The sequence below is a fragment of the Saccostrea cucullata genome, unplaced genomic scaffold, assembly GCF_032062105.1.
Source record: "Saccostrea cucullata isolate Sc308-1 unplaced genomic scaffold, CSIRO_AGI_Scuc_v1 ctg205, whole genome shotgun sequence".
NCBI lineage: Eukaryota > Metazoa > Mollusca > Bivalvia > Ostreida > Ostreidae > Saccostrea > Saccostrea cuccullata.
Window position 1 is genome coordinate 703,951 of NW_026936671.1, and position 15,246 is coordinate 719,196.

A 15,246-nucleotide genomic window follows, 5' to 3' on the forward strand; every position below is an offset into this window, starting at 1 on the left:
ATAAAAATGGAACAAAACTTTATTTATCCTCCTCTCTTCTTCTCATCATTTATTGTTGATTATACATGTATATGGAATGTTTAGTAATAAAATTGTTCTTAAACTGTATTTTCTTTTGTTATATATAAATCTTATGCAGTCAAATACTATATATTACAGAGGCTTAAATTACAGTATTTCATGCCATCACTGGATGGCATAGGAGCACATATTTTAACACAAACCTTTTTACAATCCAGCTCTCCTCCTTCAACCCCTGCTTCACTACACAAACAGGGTACACAAACATCGGGGTCATATTTACTCCTGCCCCGGGGCCTGTAGTACAGGGGGACACAGGTCTCACAGAACTGACCACTGGTGAAGTGCTGACAGTTCACACAGACTCCCCCTCCCCCCAGGTCATGGTCATCTGGGAAAAGGTCAAGGGTCGCATTGTAGACACAGCTGTCAGAGTGATTGTGACATTCACATGGCTTGCAGTCAAAGGAGTTAACTAGATCACCATCACGATAGGGCTTGTTGTTGTAAAGTGGCTGGCACTCCTCACACTTAATATTTAAATAAAAGCAAAATGATGTTAAGAAAATTCTGGACACAACTAGAAAACTGACCAGTCAGCAAGGGCCCCGCCATGGGGTAGAATTAAAAGGGTGCAGCTTACGGAATGATTCAAAATGTACAAAGAATAAGCAACAGCAACTGTATTCTTAAAATTTCAAGATAATTCCTGAACATTCAAAAACCTGAAAATAATATCCTTGTACTTACATTAGGCAGTAAAGAATGACTTAACATTGAATGTATATTTAAACAATTATGAAGCTTGTGTTATATAAAATCCAGCCTTCAATGAATGCAAATATCATGAAGGCTTGACCTTAACTTCAAACAAACAGCAGTTGCAGACAAAGGTTTTCATTAATCTTAAAGACAGATAAAGAAAAGCCTACTAAATTTTCTGCAGCAGGCTAGATAATTAATCCCAAGGGATTAATTGTACCTCTCTCATCATTTTCTTTTAAAGTTACAATAAGAACTTTTTCAGTATTAATGATAGAATGGGGTTTTTATACAACTACCTTAAAAATTAATAATATTCTTGAATTAACATAAGTAACAAAAGTAAATCAAAAAATCTTCTTTAATCTATTTCTTGTTTTTAGAATTCAATGAAATCATAACTATTAAACAAAAATAAATTATGAAAATTTATATTCAAATCCACATTTCAGAGTGTTCATAGCATTCCAAATTTACTTAACTTCAAAACAAACTTCATTTGCAGACAGAGGTGGTAATTCATCTCAATGTGACAGATAAAGATAATGCTCTGGATTTTCTTCAGGAGGAAAGCTAATTAATCCCAAGGCACTCATATAGCAGCATTCAGTTTACAATGGGAACATCTTCAGCAGTTATCTCTCTTTGCCAATGCATTCTTATATAAAGTTAAGGAATGTACCCCACCACCCCAGCTCCAAACCAGGGGACATAGAGAACCAAACTTAGCATCAAAATATGTATTTTTGCCTACTGAACTACCATACCAAATTTGAACTTGATTGGGCAACCATAAAAAAAGTTATTAGAAAAAAACAGAAAATTTGCGGACGGAAGAGTGACAGACGGACAGACAGACGGACAGACAGACAGACAGACAGAGTGATTACTATAGGGCACCCGCAAATCCTTGCGGGGCCCTAATTACATATGTGTTGATCTCTGTGATTTAACAAATGAAAAGGGCTGATCAAAAAGCTTGTGGACCTTCAGCTCAGATGGACCAACTATACATTTGTAGAGTGAAGTTAGCAGTAGAACATTAACTAAGTTTTACAAGAGTTACTCTTTTTTAACTACAGGGAATACCGGTACTAGGTGATCCAAAGGATCTTTCCTACCTTGTTCCCTTGTGTAAAACTCTCTGGTAGACAGCTACAGTTGTAAGGTCTGGTGATGCTATCGCAGGTATAGGCATGGCCATGACAGTTACATCTACAAAACAAATCTCATATGTTAAATGGCTAAGCTTTTCCTTAAGACAGTTTTACCCAATTTATATTTCAAATTCACTTCAAGATATCTGCTTGATAGAGTTGCTTACCCTCTCAAAGATCAGGCAGTGATCTATTTCTCTATAGGACAATTAATATGGTGACAATTTTTAAACTATGTACCGGGTACATGTATTTTCAGCATAAGTACAATAATTGGAAAAGACATTCAAGTACATGAAAATGGGCTCTATAACCTCTTCTATAAATTCTTTGAAAAAATATCAATTGAAAAGAAAAATAAGAAAAAAGAACAAACCTTCCTTTAATGATGAATTCAAAAACCCCGAAGTACTCATGTCTAAGATTGGTTACCAGCTGATGGTCCTGTAGTTTGACTCGGACTTTTGAGGCTCGTACAAATTCCTTCAGTTTCGGGGTACCGTAAAAGTCATCTTTCCCTGGTCTTTGTACTGGCTCAGCTGCCAGGAGGCTGAATGTAATGTTCCCCTTGGAGTAGTGGGTGTTCTCTTTATCTCTGAACAGGAAATGACACAACATAAAGGAACAACCAATCAGAAGGGAATGTTAAATTTATACTTAAGTATTATAAGATTTTATCAAAAAGAAAAATGTACGGAGATTTGACATTGATTTATCAATCTTTGCACAGCTCCATTATCTTCATTGTCATGTATCTTGAATACCAAGGATATGTCAAAATCCCTTTTTTACATGTTTTAACCCTCTTAATCTCAAATCCTTTGATATCTTGAAGTTTCATATTAGCCTAGCTATCAAATTTATGATAACAAGATTTTACTGCGCAGCTAGGATAAGGCTGCCCGTAAAATACCAAACTTCTCAAACTGTAGTAACTTCTCTGAACTACCTAGATATGACGTCATAAAAGAATATGACGTCAAGTCACTGCATACTTGAGCTGACATGACGGGGAAAGTGTCATAATTATTACACGGCATGTAGATTTATTATGGGGATTTGTGTTTAATTCAAGAGTAAGGTTTGTTTTTTTAAGCTTGTGTGTGCTGTCATAATTTTTAACATTTGATATTTAAATATCTCCATTCCTTTTGCTTCTCCGATATGCATATATTCAAACAATAGCAAAAAATTATGTTTGAAACGCTCCCCTTACACTTTCGTAGACAGAGTTAGAATTTATGAATCATGTTTATATTGGACTGGCACAAGTGAAAGACAAGGATGAATTGAAGATATTTTGCGTGAATCTAAAAGAGAAGTATGTCTTCTAACTGAATTTTGCTGGGGGATCGTATGTAGTTTATCCGTTTTTGTATAAATCGCGATAAAGAGTGGAAAATACCCCTTCTTACGTTGGTAATTTTAATTTATCGTAAAATAATTTCTTAAGAAGAAAAAATTAAACCTGCCCCCAGCACTTTTTAAGTACAATGGATCACGATGAATTGGTCTATGAAACAAACTTTGCACAATAATTGTGTTATGCACTTGTGCCGATGCGATTTTTGTGCAACATTTAAGAATATCAAAAATGTCCGTCACGTGATCAACACAGTTATCTGACATCACAGAAATGCTTTATTATAATACCTGATTAAACTGTTATCTCAAGTAGACTGCAATTTAAATTAAGGATAACATATTGAAATTAAAATCTAGCTCAAAATAAAATGTATATTTTTAAGACATTTTAAGCCTTCGGTCAGCCTTATCATAACTGCGTGTATGTTTTCATAAAAACCAAAAAAACTGTTCTATTATCAGCTAAAAACTAATTTCAATATCTAAAACTTGTAGCACATGCTCAATACAGTAATTGTCAACCAAGACTATCAAAGAATATTTCTCTTCACAATAAAGACAATGATTTAACACAACAGACCTTTTGAACTTGAGACAGTTGACTGAGTCAGGCTTTGGGAGGGGACCATCGTCTGTCTGACTGAAGTATTCCTGACAGTCCGTTGCATACATCTGCCATTCCTCCCAACTCCCCTCCAACTCGCGAGAAATAAGGACCGCCCGGGGGAGGGGACTGTAGAACTGAAGGTTAAGGAAGAACACCTGGAAGATAAGGTTAAAAACTTGATTATAGGTAAGAAAGTTGTAAGAACTTGTACCTGATCCTTTTGTGATAATAATAAAATATGATCAAATCAATTAAAACTTTAACATTACAATTCTCTAATTTTTTTTATTTGGTATTTCCTCCTTTAATAATAGCCTCATTTTTAATAAAACTGAATATAAAACAGATCTAGGGGGATACCTTTTTTTTAAATTACATGTATCTCTTTGTAAATTTCTACTACTGTAAAATGCTTCAAGTTAAATCTGAGTATTTTCTACTTTATAATATTTAATGTCATATTTTAACTTCAAAAAATGTTCTGAAAAAAACAACAACAAAGAACCACTAAGAGAATGTCTAATAATGTGAAGATAATCCACCCAAATTACCCCAGTATCCTAAATGATTCATTTTCCAATGAGAAATTGGAAAATTGGACAAGTTTCATTTTCACTTTCTTCAAATTTTGGCACTTTTGATGATTTTAGATGATTTTAATTGCTGTACAGGGGGCCATTATTTCCTTACAATTGAAAAAGACCTACCGGTAATGGCATTTATAGGGGCAGGGGTGGTTAATAGGGATTATATGGTATCGCTAAAAATTAATAAGACTTTATTTGTAAAAGCTTCTTTAGTGACCTTTTTAAGATCGCTAAAATTACATCTCGCTAAAGATAAAATACCAATTTTTTAAGGACAAATCACTAAATTTGCATCTCGCTACAATTTCCACTTACTCGGTATTTAAATCTATTGAGTGCACTTGTTTTCTTTATTAAATAACCACCTGAAAATCGTCCTCCAAGTTGATGGTGAGCTCTATGTGGTTCTGGAACTGTGAGATCCAGTACGTGTTGCTGTCTCCGTCGTTCAGGAACTCCAGATTATGAGCCTCCGCGTTGAGTCTGAGCACGGCGTTGTTATCAGCGTCGTCCACGCCGTTAGCGATACAGTAGTGTTCCATCTGAGGCTTGATCCTGGGGTGGGAGGCCTGACATCTACACTCAGACTGAAGGCGGACGCTCGGAAGACTGCCGCTGTACACCTCCTGAATTTCTCTTGAAAGATATATTACCCAGTATCAAATGTAAATAATAATAAGCATTGTAAATTTTTAGTTCTTTTTTCAAGCATTTATCAAATTGAGCTCCAAAATATCATTTTTACTGATATCAGTTATAGTAATGCTGATGGGAAAAATGATTATTTATCACCAGTGGGTGTATATGTATATGTCTATTTACTTTTTACAATTAAGTTTACCTGTTAGTCAGAGTCTCTGCAAAGAACTTTACATCCTGGAGACGTCCCAAAAACTGATTTGCACCTGAAAATCATTTTGCATGTGAAAGTTTGTCCCAGCATCAAAAACATTTAGAAACACAAAATTATTGTAAATCACAAATTATTTAATGAAAATTGTAATTTTTTTTATTATTCTTTTTAAATCAGAATTGACCAAATTAAAGCATAATTTTCATTCCTTATATTTAAACTTCATGCAATTTTCAAAACAAATGCTTCACCTGTGATACTTTGTCCTATTCTGCTTTGACCTTGAACACTGTCCTTGACCTGACTGGCAAGGACAAGTGTATCCACAGGTAGAAAGCCTGGCTGGACCCCATTGATGTAGAAACTCAAACTGGTTTTATACACCTAAAATTATATCAAAAACCATTAGTTAATATTGGTTTGCTAGTCTCTCTCTCTCTTTCTCTCTCATTATCTCTCTTTCTCTAGACTTATATTCAATAAAAAGGTACCGTAACTGTTTGATTAGTTTACTTCATGGCAATTGGGTATCATAAAATTCAAGAGTTTATTCAAATATACACATCAAATATTGACAGTTTCATTGAACAACATTAATCCATTAACTCTGATATCAAATTTAATGCAACCAATCAAACAAGATAGAAAGTTTGCCAAGCATTGGTTAAAACACACAAAGTTAAAAGAAATTTACAAGCATGACTTATATATAAAGCTATTTTGAGTTTACTTTAAATTGGGAGTGTTTTGTTGGATGTTATTAAATTGTTATTGTACAGTGTTATTATTTTTCTCTCCATAAATATGAAAAACAGTGGGCTGGGCAAAAGAAAAGGCAAAAGAAAAACGTGGTCAACATCTTGAAAATGATTAGAAAACAAAACATTTCAGTGTCATTTGAATGCTTCCTGCTGAAACACAAGTTTAAATGTTCCGAAAGTGGTTATACACTACATGTACCTATGGCATGCCCCTCGCAGCCATTTCAAGGCAGGGGAATAACAACAGAAAAAGTAGCTATTCGATACAGAACTTTGGCTTTTTTCTGGATAGTCAATAGCACAAAGGTTTCACCTTTGACAGACTGACACCCTAACAACTTCAATTTGCAAAGGCCTTCAATTTCAAATTCACCAAAAAGTAAACATTCCACATATTGTAAAGATTGAAAAGTTTATGAAAAAAAATCATTCAATATATAAATAATTAAATACCTTTTTCAATCATACACATTAATTCAACTCCAATTTTAAATACACTGTAGCTTTGTTTTTCTAGTGTACCTGAATGGCGAGGTGGATCCAGGTTCTCTGTGGAATCTTCTCTCGACAGGTAACTGTAGCGATGCCGGCCTGACCCCGATACACCATGGACAGCTGGGACCGAGCCAGTAAGACTTCAAGCACCAGGTCTCCATCATCTGACACCTTGTGGAAAACGGTACTACAAGAAAGACAGAAAAATGCATTGAACTTCAGTGTTCACATTTCTGAGAGAACTTTTCAAAAATAATACACTGTTCACATGGAGAGTTTAATTCATATTAAACTTAAGTTACTGTGAATTAAATTTGAATCACGTTCACTAGGAGAAGTTAAGGTAGATTGCGGGTTTGCTGACAATAGGATTTGATGTAGAAAGCTTAATCGCATTTGCAGTAGCAAATTACAAACAAGCAAAAGATATCTTCAGCAATGTATGCAGTATAAAAATGGAATATACAGTTAAACTTGTTTGGTCTGTAAAATATTTATTTATACACGTATGTAATTGAAATTAAGGATGGATCAATGATTAAAGTGAGACCAGTTTTCTTTATTGTTGGGAAATGCAAGGATTTTTAAAGATTCTTCCTGTTTATATTCCTGTTTAAATATTATATCTCATTGTGGCTGCACCCTACCCCAGGTCATGATCTGATAAACTTGAATCTACACTATATACATGAGGATGCTTCCACCAGTATTATCTTTTCTGGCCCATTGGTTCTTGAGAGGGAGATTTTAAAAAGATGCCATTTATATATCTTTCATTCATAATTATCTTCCCTTGGAGGAGGGAGTGGCCCTTCATTTGAACAAATTTGAATCCCCTAAACCAAAGTATACATTGTGGCAAGTTTGGTTGATATTCACTGCCCCCAGTGGTTCTTGAGAAGACGAAAATGTGAAAAGTTAAAGATGACAACGACAGAAAAGGAACACATGATTTTGAGCAGAAAAGCTCAGGTGAGCTAAAAACACTATTATCCAATTAAAGTCAAAAACATTTTTTGTCATTACACCAAATTTGAAATTCAGAATTAGGTAAAATGTATAATATCAAACAAATAAATGTTAATTAACAGTAAAAAAAAAAAGTTTCCTTCTTTGACATTGTTTGAGAAAAGTTATCATGAATTATATAATCAAAACTTTGCTAATTCATTCATTACTTTCCTTAAGCAAGCAATTACATTTCATTACAAAATCTGGATATATTTGAAAAAAAATTGTTTCCTCTATAATATTTTTCCCTGTAATAACAAACTACATTTATCAATCTTATTCATTTAGTAATTTTTGGTGTATAGGTGTATATATACCTGGGTTAACAGGACATTTAAATGTATATTTATATCTACCCAGGAAGTAAATTACAAATCTCGACTAAGTCTCGGCCAAAATCTCACTCTGACATTCCAAAGTACAATATATGCATTTAGAGGTCATTTACATCAAAAGTAAGTAGAGGGTTGCCTGAGGACTTTTTATTTGAATTTTTCACAAAAAGGGCATTTTTAGGGCAGGTTCTCTAAGATAATTTAATATTTTAATTCAACAGAATAGTTTAAAAACTAACTTCCTTTATGGGGGAAATTTCCTCTTTAGCCTGGGTAGATAGAGTATCTGAATGGCGAGGTGGATTCAAAACATATAAACAACCAAAACATATTGAATGTTTTCATTCAGCTTGAAGTATAAGTACTTCAGCCTAAACTAATAAATTCAAGAATATTAATGCATGTAACAAACTTTAAACTTTAATTTCAGATGGCACATTCAAAACAAAAAATTCCAGGCACTGCTCAACACTTTCTGGAGTGTGGTACTCAAGATTGTGAGAGAAATTGTGAATTTTACTGCAATTCCTGCCATCATCAGATGTGTAAACCATGCAGAGACCAACATCTAAAGATTCCAGAAAACAAGAACCATGAAATGGTCCTTTATCAGCAACGTAGACGACAAGTCCCCGTGAAGAAATGCAAGATCCACCCCACAAAAGAAATAGATATTTTCTGCAAAGAATGCAATATTCCTTTATGTTCCAAGTGTTCAACAATGCAAGAGCACCATGGACATATATTTACCGATTTAGAGACTATTTATATAGAGAAATTTACTCTTTGCCAAAATGAACTCTCTAAAATTCATAATTATTTCATTCCTATATCAGAGGATTTACAGAGAGAAGTTCAGGAAGATGCCACAGAAGTTAAACAGATCACGGACAGCATACGGACATCCATGAAGGCTGAAGCAGAGTCTCTCAAAAACATGGTGGACACAGTGCTCTCAGAAAATATGGAAGAATTACACAGAATAGAGAAGTCATTGCTGGAGAAAATAAAGAGCCAAGAGAAGACATTTGATGATTATATTACCTATCTTGGTGACCTTGTTAAAGAGTTCCAGAGTTACCTATCCTCTACTGAGCTCACTAACTTCACAACTCAACTTCCAGACAACTTAAAAATAAAATCCATACCAGAAACCACCAAACCTGTCACACCAGAATTTTCTCCTTCTCAACACAACAAAGATGATGTTGCAAAATTATTAGGAAACATAATTCAAACAGATAGAAAGGCAGAACTTAGAAGAGTCAAGTCAATGGAAATTCCTCCTATTGCTACATCAACGAAATCTACCAGTAAACAGCCAGAAAAGGACAAATCTGAAAAGAAACAAACATTGTCTCTATCTGCCTCTGTCACCAAGGTCAGGGAGTTCAATGTACCAGGTGTTAGTGATGTATTCCATGTATCACTAGATCAGCTAGACAGACTCTGGATTAGTGACAGTTCAGGTAATCTTGTCCAAACAGATCTACAGGGGAATGTTATACAGAAGATAAAAACCAGTGGTGGAATGGAAGGTTACCACACAGTCATACAGGGCAGGGATCAGATCTTTACAGACCAAAACAAGAAAGTCATCAATAGGATAACACAGGATAATAAAATCACAAAATTCATTAAATCTGGAGACTGGAGACCAATCAGCATACACTCCTCCCACATCAACGGGGACTTACTGGTGGGAATGAGGAAGGATGGAGATGGTAAAGTCACCAGGTACAACAAGACAGGGAAAGAACTACAGAACATACAGAGGGATAATAAAGGACAGGAACTGTATAAGCTACCATTATATATCACAGAAAACATCAATGGAGATATCTGTACATCAGACTATTATAAAGGAGTAGTGGTGGTGAATAAATCAGGACAATACAGGTTCTCCTACAGAGGTCAGAAATTATTACTCTCTCCCTATGGAATCTGTACTGATGTGCGTGGTCACATCCTGGTGTGTGATAGTATCTGTGACACTGTTAACCTCCTTGATCAGGACGGACAGTTCTTGTCTCTATTACTCACAAAACAACAAGGGGTACCCCGTCCCCGTAGTATGTGTATGGATGATGAGAACAATCTTTATGTGGGACAAAATCTCACCAACACAATGACAGTGTACAAGTATCTTACATGATTCTTACTTTGTCACAAACACATTGGTTGTAGTTTTAATTTAGTGTACAGAACAGAATAAATTATGTGATCTCAAGAGTAGATATTGGCATTCCCTAGGCAATTTTTGCTACAGGTAGAACACATGAATATCGTCGCAAATAAAAAGTAATTAATTAAGTATATTAAAAAAAACAACATGTATGTAGAACAGAAAAAACAATGGCAACTAGTGCTAATTGTAACGGGGACCGTTACAGATGTTCCCCAAACGCTCCCCATGTCCCTTTCCGTGCCTTATTCCTCTAAGACCTTTTATAAATACGCTAAGTATCCAAGGATTTCATTTAAGAATATAAAAGTTACAATGATATCAACTATATATCGTTTAACGTTTTGCATGCGCGCACACATACATGTACATGTATGTGCAAGATGATTATGGCATGTTGGTTAAGCGATTAACATATCTTTATATCCCGCGAATCAAAGAAAAATATACATATATAAAGTTACCATTTTTCAAGCATATTAATATATCGATTCACATTTTATTTCTCAACTTATTTTAACCTCGGGCTCAAAGTTGGTTTTATTCCGACGACAAGGCAGGGTTAAAGTCGACTAAGGGTATCACGCCGATAGCTAACCAATCAAAATGAACTTATTCAATAGTAGTTCCAAGCATGGAAAAGGGATTTTCCTTTCTGTTCAGATTTTTTTTTATATATTTCCTCTCAGGCCATTTCGACAACTCTGGTACCTGTGCCTAGTAAACTTTATATACTTTGTAAATAAATATATAAAGGTTTTTAACCGGAACTATTCATTTTATCCAATGCATAGGGGCTACTTTCTGGGGTGTACAAGAGATGTTTAAAAAGACATTCGTGTCAGCTAATGAGACCAATATTGTTTAACACCTTCTTATTAATATTTTTCATGAATGCAAATACCTGATTATTTTACGAAGGAGCGTACATGTATATTGATTTTTAATATACCAAAAATCGCTATTTTTGGGGATTGCGTAATTCTAAAATAATTCAAATAAATTTCAAAGGTAAAATAAACAAAGGATGCTTGGTATCAAAATATTATTTCAAATCAGTAGAATTGGATGCTATTAACGACATTTGAATAAATAGGCTATAAAAGGCTTATATACCAACTTTGTTCATCTGCACTTAAATTTCCATCTTCGCTAGCCAAGGGTTTCCGATCCAATACCTACTCTACAACCCTTGGCGGATTTAGTCCTATCAAACGGGAACTTTGATTGCGCCGCCTATCGCCGTAATTGAGTTAAGTCCCTTGAAGCTCTTTAATAGTTGTCCAATGAAAATAGCTGTAACATACGTAGATCAATATGACGTTTTAAACAATATGGCGACCTCCATGTGGAATATATCCAAACAACTTCATACAGCTGTGGGCAGTGGGCACACCTCAAAAGTGGTAGAAAGTATCGTTCTTCGTGGATTTTTAGTCAAGAATTTGAAACTACTTTCTACTTGTTGCCGTATCAATTATTATCAATGAGCCGTGACATTTGATTGGCTTAAATTGATGCATCTTAAATGCGGAACACGGACTTATGTGGTCCATTAAATAATTCTTGAAAACATATATAATTAAAAGAAAAAAATTCAAATTAATTAATCCCTTGTTTTTTAAGTATAAATCACGTCCTAACTTTCATCCATTGTAAATATTACTTTTATTTTGTGCATAAAACACGAATAGACTTTAATTCAGCCGAAAATCGTCGATTAGTAAAAACCTTGCGAAGACTCGGACTTCGCAGCCAATCAAATTCGTTTGCGCGAGTTCTAAAATTTTCGGCCAAATCTGCCAAGGGTTGTAGAGTAGGTATCGGATCGGAAACCCTTGGCTAGCGAAGATGTTAAATTTCAAACACGACAGGATTTGTAATTTTTTCCGTATAAATTAATAATTTCTATATACTTTGGAAACTCAAATCAAATATTTTAATACTCTTTCCTCGAGCTCTTTTCTGCAGTTTTCCTGAAATTTTATGTGGGTCCGAGGTGTTATTTGGGTTTAACAGCGATTCTCTATGTTGCCATTAATATGATTTGTTTGGTTGTTGCGGGGGAAGGGGGTGGGGGTGGTATTTTTATTCTTAACCTATTTAATGTTGGAGTTGAATCTTGTATCTTACTCCAAGAACATAAGATTGATTGTGACATTTGGATGAAAGGTCAAGGTCATTAAACACCACTACCTCTTTAACTTCTATCCTGCCAACCGAAATAAACTCTGAAAGGTGTTTCTAGAGACATGTACATGTACTTCATGTTTCTTTTTACCCTTGGGTCAAGGACAAAGGTTAAGGTCGATTTCAAGTTCATAGGTCAAGGTGATTTTGGTAAATAGCTAATATCAACATTTTATTCAGGTTACCAGTGACCTTGACCTCAGTTTCAAGGTCAAGGGTCAAAAGATCTGCATGCTTCAGTATGTTACATGTCTTGACATTTAGAAGTTCTTAATTCTGAATGAACATCAAAAACTCAAGTATACTTTCGTTTAATGCATTATGTGCGGGCGCATGTGCATGCACGTCCTTGCATTTACTTTTGATAGTAGCATAATGTAGGAATCCATTATACCTATTCATATTCTGAATTTCATCCCATTTCGTTGAGAACTTAGAAAGTTATAGACATTTAAAGTTTCAGCCAATCAGATTGCAGCACACGTGCATGCGCATGCTTTCATGAAAATTCTTATATACATGCTGTAGATCTTCATAGTGTACGAATATGTTCAAAGTTTCAAAGGATTTTGTCAGAAAACAAAAAAGATATTTAGACTTTCAGTTTCAGCCAATCGGCGCGAAGCGCACATGCATGCGCGTGAGATATTGCTATTTTGACCATGTTGTCATGTCTATACTATTAATATATCCTCACATTAAAAGTTTCAAAGCATTTCATCAAAAAATACAAAAGTTGCGCGACATTTATTATATTGGTCATTTCACGTGTTACACGTGTGCGCACACGCACGCACGTGCGCGCAAAATGACCTTCGTTCCGCACATCTACATAACATACTTAGTGACTCTAAAAAGGTTTCACATAGAACGGATGAGTAGTTTACGAGAACACTCGCGGACAAAAAAGTACCGGAGAACAAAGAAAAAATTCAGAAAAAGTAAAAACAATATGTTCCCAAACTCCGTTTGGGGAACATAATAAGATATAGTACATATATAATTATAACAGAAACTTAATCCGAAGAGTTGTATCACGTCGAGCTGACAGGCATGGACGCTTCGCGTCTCATTTGATCTGATGATCTGTGCCTGTCAATGAGATGTGATACAGCTCTTCGGATCAAGTTACTGTTATAATGATTAAATTTATTATATACCCCCTTATAACTAGCTGAATATAGCAAAATACAAGAGGCCTATTAGCCACATCACTCACTTGAGTAACTCTGGAGATGCCGTTCTTGACCAGATTTCCCATCGTGTAATACCCCCCTACCCCCCTCCAATGAGTCATGATTTAAACAATTTAAACTTTACACTACCCCAGAATGCTTCTACATAAGTTTCAGCTTTTCTGGCACATTGGTTCTTGAGAAGAAGATATCTTAAGATTTTTCCTATATATTTCAAAATTAAACTTTGGCCCCACTCTACCCCTGGTGGTATGATTTGAATAAACTTGAATTTACACAACATGAGGATGCTTCCACATAAGTTTTGTCTTTCCTGGCCCACTGAATTTTGAGAAGACATTTTTAAAAGATACCATTAATTTATCACTAATTCATAATTATCTCCCCTTGGAAAAGAGCGTGGCCCTTCAATTGAACAAACTTGAATCCCCTTCACCTAAAGACTCTTTATCGTGGCAAGTTTGGTTGAAATTGGCCCTGTGGCTCTTGAAAAGAATAAGAAAATTTGAAAAATTTACAAGAACGCTAATAACAACTATAATGTCGATGACAACGACAACAGATAAGGGACTTGACCAGAAAAGCTCACTTGAGCCTTCAACTCAGGTGAACTAAAAATTGCTGTTGTCAATCATCATGATCATGCAATGATTGATTCAATTTTAAAAAGATGAAATGTTTCTCTTTTCACATAAAAGGATATTATATAGGGCCCATAACATGTTACCAAACTGACATAAATAATTTAACTAATACTGGATATTGTCTGATCAGAATTTTCTCTTTATTCAATTTTTAGGATATATTAGTCATTTCTACGTGCACCCTTTATTTAAAATTTTTCTTATTTTCATATATTACATTTAAAGATACAAAATAATACAAAAACAAAAAGTTTTGATCATTATTAAGAGAGAAAAAAAAATGATTTTTACATATTTTCGGCTGAAATCTATAATTTTATTACCCATAATTAGATTGAAAGTCAATATCATAAGAGCTACAATAATTATTGTTTGTTTTGTAAATCATATTTAATCAATAGATAATGGTTTACAGTGAAAGTGGCAAAAAAAAATTTCCAGGTCAAATGGTTGTAAAAGACAATAAAAGCTGGATAACTTATAAGAACTATATCTGTATATTCACAAACAATGATAATTAAGGCAGAAAGTCTCCATTACTCTCTTCCTTTATCAGAATTTGAATCATATTAATATTGGGCCTAGCTTGGAGTCTGAATCATGTAACCAATATCTGAGCCATACATGGTTCAAGCATGCCCTATCTAAGTAAAGGTAACTATATTTCCTTATTGATCTGCTTTGGTTGTTTCCTTTAGTAAATCCATTTATTATTCATGTAATGGTCAATCAATATATTTTTCTTTTGAAAAACAAGCTTTGAATCATAGATTGTAGGAATGCTTTTTTTTCAGTACTGCAGATGACGATATTGAATTTATTGACTTTTGATTAGAAGTTTATGTGCATTTTTATTTTTTTTTAACAATCAATGGCTTAAAATATTGCTACTATGTATCTATAAAAATAACCCTTTTTAAAAAGACTTCTTATGGTTTCTAGAAACCTTTTTTGAGATTGCTTCATTTTTTTCTATTATGATTTCCCAACAAATTATTATTGATTAAAAACATAAGATTTAACACTCATGGTTATGTGAAACATATGCATAGTAACATGACTGAATGATGGTAATTA

At 34.3% G+C, this 15,246-nt stretch overlaps 2 protein-coding genes across 3 annotated transcripts in view; one reads left to right on the plus strand and one right to left on the minus strand.

Annotated features, from left to right (window-relative positions):
* Positions 1–15,246, minus strand: part of LOC134246242 (usherin-like) — a 79,718-nt gene that overhangs the window by 57,906 nt on the left and 6,566 nt on the right. For both annotated transcript variants that reach the window (XM_062728571.1, XM_062728570.1), the window contains exons 2-9: positions 6,636–6,795; positions 5,604–5,736; positions 5,341–5,404; positions 4,865–5,135; positions 3,886–4,067; positions 2,317–2,535; positions 1,905–1,998; positions 225–551 (exon numbers count right to left, since the gene is read on the minus strand). In XM_062728571.1, coding sequence (XP_062584555.1) covers positions 225–551; positions 1,905–1,998; positions 2,317–2,535; positions 3,886–4,067; positions 4,865–5,135; positions 5,341–5,404; positions 5,604–5,736; positions 6,636–6,722 — 1,377 coding nt within the window. In that variant the 5' untranslated portion in view covers positions 6,723–6,795. The remainder of the gene's footprint in view (positions 1–224; positions 552–1,904; positions 1,999–2,316; positions 2,536–3,885; positions 4,068–4,864; positions 5,136–5,340; positions 5,405–5,603; positions 5,737–6,635; positions 6,796–15,246) is intronic.
* LOC134246205 (uncharacterized) lies at positions 8,015–10,181 on the plus strand. Its single transcript, XM_062728526.1, has 2 exons — positions 8,015–8,074; positions 8,385–10,181. The coding sequence occupies exon 2, from the start codon at positions 8,385–8,387 to the stop codon at positions 10,107–10,109; it is 1,725 nt and encodes a 574-aa protein (XP_062584510.1). The 5' UTR covers positions 8,015–8,074; the 3' UTR covers positions 10,110–10,181.

What these genes read in the sequence shown, in the direction of transcription:
- LOC134246205 (XM_062728526.1), top strand. Translation starts at nt 8,385, where the DNA reads ATGGCACATTCAAAACAAAAAATTCCAGGCACTGCTCAACACTTTCTG.